The 5,968-nt window shown below is 49.6% G+C and overlaps 1 protein-coding gene across 2 annotated transcripts; it reads right to left on the reverse strand.

Annotated features, from left to right (window-relative positions):
* Positions 1-517: 517 nt before the first annotated feature.
* On the reverse strand, positions 518-5,962 carry EOMES (eomesodermin). 2 transcript variants are annotated; one of them, XM_005878036.2, is made up of 6 exons: positions 5,749-5,962; positions 4,654-4,808; positions 3,872-3,993; positions 3,281-3,439; positions 3,134-3,195; positions 518-2,348 (listed from the first exon to the last, which is right to left on the reverse strand). In XM_005878036.2, the coding sequence occupies exons 1-6, from the start codon at positions 5,769-5,771 to the stop codon at positions 1,667-1,669; spliced, it is 1,203 nt and encodes a 400-aa protein (XP_005878098.1). In that variant the 5' UTR covers positions 5,772-5,962; the 3' UTR covers positions 518-1,666. The 2 variants fall into 2 exon arrangements, with proteins under 2 accessions (XP_005878098.1, XP_005878097.1); XM_005878035.2 differs by having other exon boundaries at positions 518-2,405.
* Positions 5,963-5,968: the final 6 nt, after the last annotated feature.

The following is a 5,968-nucleotide window of genomic DNA, read 5'->3' on the forward strand; positions in this document are numbered from 1 at the left end:
CCGCGCACAAGCCGCAGGTGGGAGCAGGAGCTGAGCTGTGGGCGGCCAGCTCCGCGCTGCTCCTCGTCTACCCGGAACTCGTGGGCGCTCAAAGGGCCTCGGGGGTTCCCAGGGAGCCCACGTGGGTCAGGGACGGGTGGCCCCAAGTATGCCTAGGAACGTGACCAGAGCCCAGACGCCCAGGGCACGAGGTTTTCCAGGGTTGAATTAGCCCTGGTGTAGGCAATCTTGCATCTGGGCAACCCCCACCCCCCAGCCCCCATACCCATTGTCCAGACTTCCCAGAGGGGTGAGGAAATAACCCCATTCATAGTCAAGGATAAAAATATATATAAAAATAAAAAGCATCCCACCCCCACCCCTCATGACTACAGTGTCCACTTAGAAATTCCAGAGCCTTCCATGGCAGGGAGAGGGGTTGGTGAAACAGTGTTCACTCGGGAGAAGGGTGGAAGGCAAAAGCAAAATAAGATCTTCAGATGAAAACCCATAGTACAGAAGACAGAGCTATGCCTGCTCCCTTAATGAACCACATTTATTAAAAAATGACTAGGACTGTACATGAAAATCCAAGGTCTCTAAAAAGCCTACAGGAGCTGTGGCGTCGGGTTTTACTTTCTTCACATTACCAAGTTGGGTAGTGGGGGTGGCGAAGGAAGAGGACGAAATAGGAGTTTCCCTTAGACACGGTTCAAGTTAAGTAGAGAGTAGCTGAATACATTCTTAACTATCTAAAAAGTAAACAGAACATTCCCCAATTCGGCTGGGATGAGGAGAGAAACGATCCCCCCGCCTCTGCAGCTGTTGCCAGGTGATCTGCACATTCTGTACAAAAGCCAAAGCACCGATTTTACATCATCTCAGACACACAGGTAGACTATTTGTACAATATATTCCACATTATTCTACAGTGTATCTAAGCACACAAACTGTACACTTTAAATTTTTCTTTTTCGTTCATTCTTTTTTTCTTTAGTTTAGGGGGGGTGACTCCCTCCTTTGTCCTCTCCTGAGTCTTATGAGCCACCCGGGCACACAGCAGAGGCCTAGCCAGCGAGACGATCCTGAACCAGGGCAGACATGGCTTGTGCTGAAAGCCTGGGAGGGATCCAGGTCAGTAAGACCAATACCTTCTTTTACAAAAGTTTTTCTTGCCTCCCAGGCCTAACGTCTTTTGTCCCTAGCAGAAGGTAACAGCAAAAAGTCCCCTGTGGAAGCTTAAGGACCAGCCCTTCTCTTCTAGAAGCAAAATACCTTACCGATTCTGGGCTTCTATATGCTCACAGATTTAAAAAACAGAAATAAGAACCAAAGCTTTCAACTCATTGGATAGCGCTCAGCACTCCATCTTCGCAGCCCCATTCTCTGAATGTTTAGTGTTTCCAATAAATAAATCCAGAACCTTGAATGACCTTCAAATTTTAAAACCCTTCCAAGTCCTCCATTAACTGTATTTCAGAAAGAAAAAAAAAATGCTAGGCTTGTTTCCGTTACCTGCAGCAATCAAAAAGCTTTGGCACCTTCTTTTAGAGAATTGCACAGAACAGGATGCATCAAGGTGGAAGGCAAACATCTTTTTGGCAACCTAGGCAAAGGAGACAACAAAAAACACCACCAAGTTCATCTGCAAAAACTTAGCTCATTTTGATGAGGTCAAAACCACTCTTTAGGGAGTTGTGTAAAAAGCATAATATCCCCCCATGCCTTTTGAGGTGTCTTTACTGTATTCTTCGGCGTTCATGTCCTCACACTTTATGGAGGGAGAATTTTCATTGCTAGAGGAGCTGGGAGACAGCCGCCTTCGCTTACAAGCACTGGTGTACACCCCCGAATCGTTGGAATCCAGAGACTTGATGGAAGGGGGAGTCTCTATCCAAGAAGAGCTCATTTCTTCTTTGACTTTCTCCTTGGAGAGCTGATCTTCAGAGAACACAGGGGGGCTGGTTCTGGAGGTCCATGGGAGTCCAGCGGCCATCTTCCTCTGATAGGAACCTCGACCTCCCCACCCTGCCATTGCAGGGAAGGCTGGGTCAGGGTAATACCCCAGGGCATGGGATGTCTGCAGGGGCAAGGATTTAATGCCATAGGGGAGCAAGGTGCTGGACGTATATTCAGACTCATAGGAACCGATGTCTAGTTTGTTGGTCCCGGGTTGCTGGACAGGCGTGACAAGCCACCGCTGGGGAGGGTTGGCCACCTCTTCGTTCTGTTGGGGTGAAAGGAGGCCGTTGGTCTGTGGCACGGTTCTCTCGCCGTTATAATATCGGGCTTGAGGTAAAGTGTTGACAAAGGGCTCCGGGAAGAAGGACTGGACGCCGTACCGACCTCCAGGGACAATCTGATGGGATCTAGGAGAATCCGTGGGAGATGGAGTTAACCTGTCATTTTCTGAAGCGGTGTACATGCTACAATATAAAGAAAAACACTTAAAAAAACAACAACCCTAATGTTGTCCCCAAACAAACCAAATTCCCAGAAATGAAAACGCACTGGTCTGCTGGTGTGGAGGGACAGAGGTAGGAGATGCCCTGGCCCATCTGAACTTGGACTCTTGGCTCCAGGGGGAAATTTCCCCACCATGTAAGAAAAAGTTCCCTCCCAGGTATTAAGTATTTAAACTATAGGAAGTCCACCTTTGCAGATCCTAGGATTTGAGGAACTCAGAGCAACAACTCTCCCTTGTCAGTGTGATTGGGAGGAATGCCACATTTAAAAGGCATTTGCAGAGCCTTGTTGTTGATGTGAAAATTACATCCTCTTAGGGTCAGGTTTTTCTTATGTAAAAGAAAAAAAGGGGGGGGGTAGTAATACTTGCTCCTGAGAGGGTCAAAAAGTTGGGATTACATGGAAAGATATGTAAATGCAGATTATGAAAATGTCAAATCTCCACTCAAATGTTAAAAAGAAAAATGCTCCCCATTTTAAAGTCCTTTACATTTCTTTAGAAATTAACAAAAGCCTTCTGTGAAAATTCTAAAGCAAGGTTAGTTCAGGCAGAAAAAAAAAAGATAAAAATAAAAACAGAAAATCTCAAATATGAAAGCTTTTCCCAGAATATGTTCTTAGGAAAGTGTGTGATTATGAGTGTCCTGTTCCAAGGTGACACGCAAGCATGGACAAAAGCAGCACTTACGAATCGTAGTTGTCCCTGAAGCCTTTTGCAAAGGGGTTGTGATCAATCTTTAGTTGCGTTATCTGGATAGGGGAGAAAAATAGTTGTTGAGTGCTTTAGCACACTGGGCCTAGCTTGCCAGAGTCTTGGGACATTTGGGACACTCACGTCGGTGTTTTGGTAGGCCGTCACGGCAATGAACTGCGTTTCTGAGAAGGTAAAGGTCTGAGTCTTTGAGGGCTCATTCAAGTCCTCCACGCCATCCTCTGTAACTTCAACAATGTGCAGTCGTGGTTGGTACTTGTGTAAAGACTGTAGGACTATCATCTGGAAGTGGTACAGGAATAGAGTGGCCAAATCAAAACAGTCTCTTAAAGGTTCAACAAAAGTAGACGTTAACAAACTACATATTTTGGAATGGGACTCCCGCTCGCTCCCCAACAACGGCTACCTTTCTTCTATTGCCATTTTTAAGATCTTATCATTGCCACTTTTGTAACAATACATAGCTGGATGTGCATGTTTCGAAAGCACTTTCCTCTTGATTTCCTAAGTCCCCCAAAGATTTCAGTATTTCTGTTCCTAATAGTCAACTCACTGTTATGGAAATCCAGTGTGAAAGTGAGAATGACAAGGTCAAAAGAAAAAATAAAAAAGCTTAGAAATAGGCGAGTAAACAGGTAAAACCAGTGAAGAGTCAGGGAACTTGTTAGAAAAGAGATCACCAGCCAGAAGACATCCCCTCCTCTGTCACCCTACCTGAGTGTTGTTGTTATTGGCGCCTTTGTTATTGGTGAGCTTTAATTTCCCAAAGGAAATCTCCTGTCTCATCCAGTGGGAACCAGTATTAGGAGACTCTGGGTGGACGTACATTTTGTTGCCTAAGAGAAAATGAAACAAAACACAGAACCTAAGCCTAGAGGGCTGTTTACAAATGGAGCGGAGGAGGGAGGGATGTCCTGTTATCTATGGGCCAGGTTTAAGAGCAGGACTTACAGCACCAATCTCCCCAGCACGAGCTGCTTAGAAAGGCCAATGGAGACCATTAGACTCCACTGGTACACCCCACCACATCCCCTCCGGAGCCCCTGTGCCTCCAGGCCTTCCTTGACAAGGTGCTCATCTTAACAGGACCTCAGCATATAAAAATGGAGGCAACAGGGGAGGCCTCGTGTAGCTCAGGGAAAGCTCGAAGGGCAACATCTGATGGAAATGCTTGCATTTTTTATGGGTGGGATTCCACCCGGGGAAGGCTTTCTCAGGTGGAAATTAGGATGCCAGGAGCCCTTGACACCCGGAGAGTTTATGACAATTCCTTCCTCAAACGTGGAAATCGGGGGCTGCAGTAGGGTGATGGTTAAAGCTCTGTATACTGGAAAGCAAGAAATCTGACTTAGCAATTCTCTCCTTCAGCCAAACACTCAAGACAAGGAACTCATGCTCACATCTCTAGGTTCCAGTGGGGGGAAAACGCTTGTGTCAGGGGTTCCCCACCTGCTCCCCCCTCCCCCCGCCCCTGCCAGGGCCTCCTCTCTCCTCACCCTGCATGTTATTGTCGGCTTTGCCGCAGGTCACCCACTTGCCCCCCTGGAAGCGCCAGTGGTTGGGGTCGGCCAGCACCACCTCCACGAACACGTTGTAGTGGGCGGCAGGATTGAGTCCGTTTATGTTGAAGCTCAAGAAAGGAAACATGCGCCTGTGCGAGGGAACAGAGCCAGGAGAAGCGGTTTAATCACCCGAGGGCAGGCCCGTGCTCGGCCAGGTTCGCGGGCACCTGGGGGAGGGTCGGAGCCCGGCGTTTTGAAATCTACAGAATGAACAGAACGCCGGGAAAGTGGCCCTTACTATGCAAAATAGTTTTGAGTTGGCCACTCTTTGAACACCCCTTGTCCAAAATAATTTGCTCCCAAGTCACGCGCTTCTGTGTCCTCTCCCCACTCAAGTTCTCGACTTTTTAAGGTGCTCGTTCATTTTTCTTCCATGATGTGAAAAATGTCTTTTTCCAATTCCACTGGCAAGGCTGCAAGTCCCCTTTGAGAGTCCCTCTCCCTCCGCCCCTTACTTTCCGCAGAAGTAATCACTGTTAGCAATTGGATGTGCATCAGAACTTTCTCACCCCCGAACCCCAGCCAGGCCTGGCTCCCAGACCTGCCTAACCAACCACCCGGGCCAAGCCTCCGATGCCAGCGCCCCGGTCCTCACGTCCATCCTCGGGAGGCGCCCCATGGAGACCCTGGCGCCTAAAACTGCGGGAGCTCATCTACTGCGCTCAGGGGGGCAACCCAAGCGCCTCCCCCCCCCCCCCCCCCCCCCCCCCGTCTAGCAAGGAGCAGCGTGTCGCCGAGCGGGCACATCTAGTAAATCCAGCTTTGTGGACAAGCTTCAATTTCCATTTCCGCCTCCGCCTCCTCCATCCAGGTAAGGGTAACCGGAGGGAGGAGGCAGCCGTAACAGTACACCCGGCGCGGACCGCCCGTGAGTATAGGGGAGGGACGAGGAATTGGAGACGCAGCGTCTCCACTTACTGCGCACGGAAAAACACTTTCCAAGCAAAGCAAAGTGCATCCCCGGCCTTCCTCCGGGCCACACGGTCACTGCCCACCCGGCGCCCCGCGCCCCCTCCGCGCTGTGCTCACCTGCCCTGTTTCGTAATGATCATCTCGGTTTGGTGGCGGTGGAACTTGAGCCACAGAGGCCGGTTGCATAGGTAGACGTGAGCACGTAAACTGGAACCAGAAACCTCCAAGCTCCCCCATCCTCCGCACGAACCCGCGGCTGCTGCCCCGGGGTACGGCCCGTAGAGGGGAGCCCCCTGACTGTACTGATAGGCGCCCGGGCCACCTCCCCCGCCGCCGC

The sequence above is a fragment of the Myotis brandtii genome, unplaced genomic scaffold, assembly GCF_000412655.1.
Source record: "Myotis brandtii unplaced genomic scaffold, ASM41265v1 scaffold54, whole genome shotgun sequence".
Lineage (NCBI taxonomy): Eukaryota > Metazoa > Chordata > Mammalia > Chiroptera > Vespertilionidae > Myotis > Myotis brandtii.

What these genes read in the sequence shown, in the direction of transcription:
- EOMES (XM_005878035.2), bottom strand. Translation starts at nt 5,771, where the DNA reads ATGATCATTACGAAACAGGGCAG. An exon ending in AGCCGACAATAACATGCAGG is followed by an intron (nt 3,994 to 4,653) that starts GTGAGGAGAGAG and finishes ATTTTCTCTTAG; the next exon opens with GCAACAAAATGTACGTCCAC. An exon ending in CCAATAACAACAACACTCAG is followed by an intron (nt 3,440 to 3,871) that starts GTAGGGTGACAG and finishes TACCACTTCCAG; the next exon opens with ATGATAGTCCTACAGTCTTT.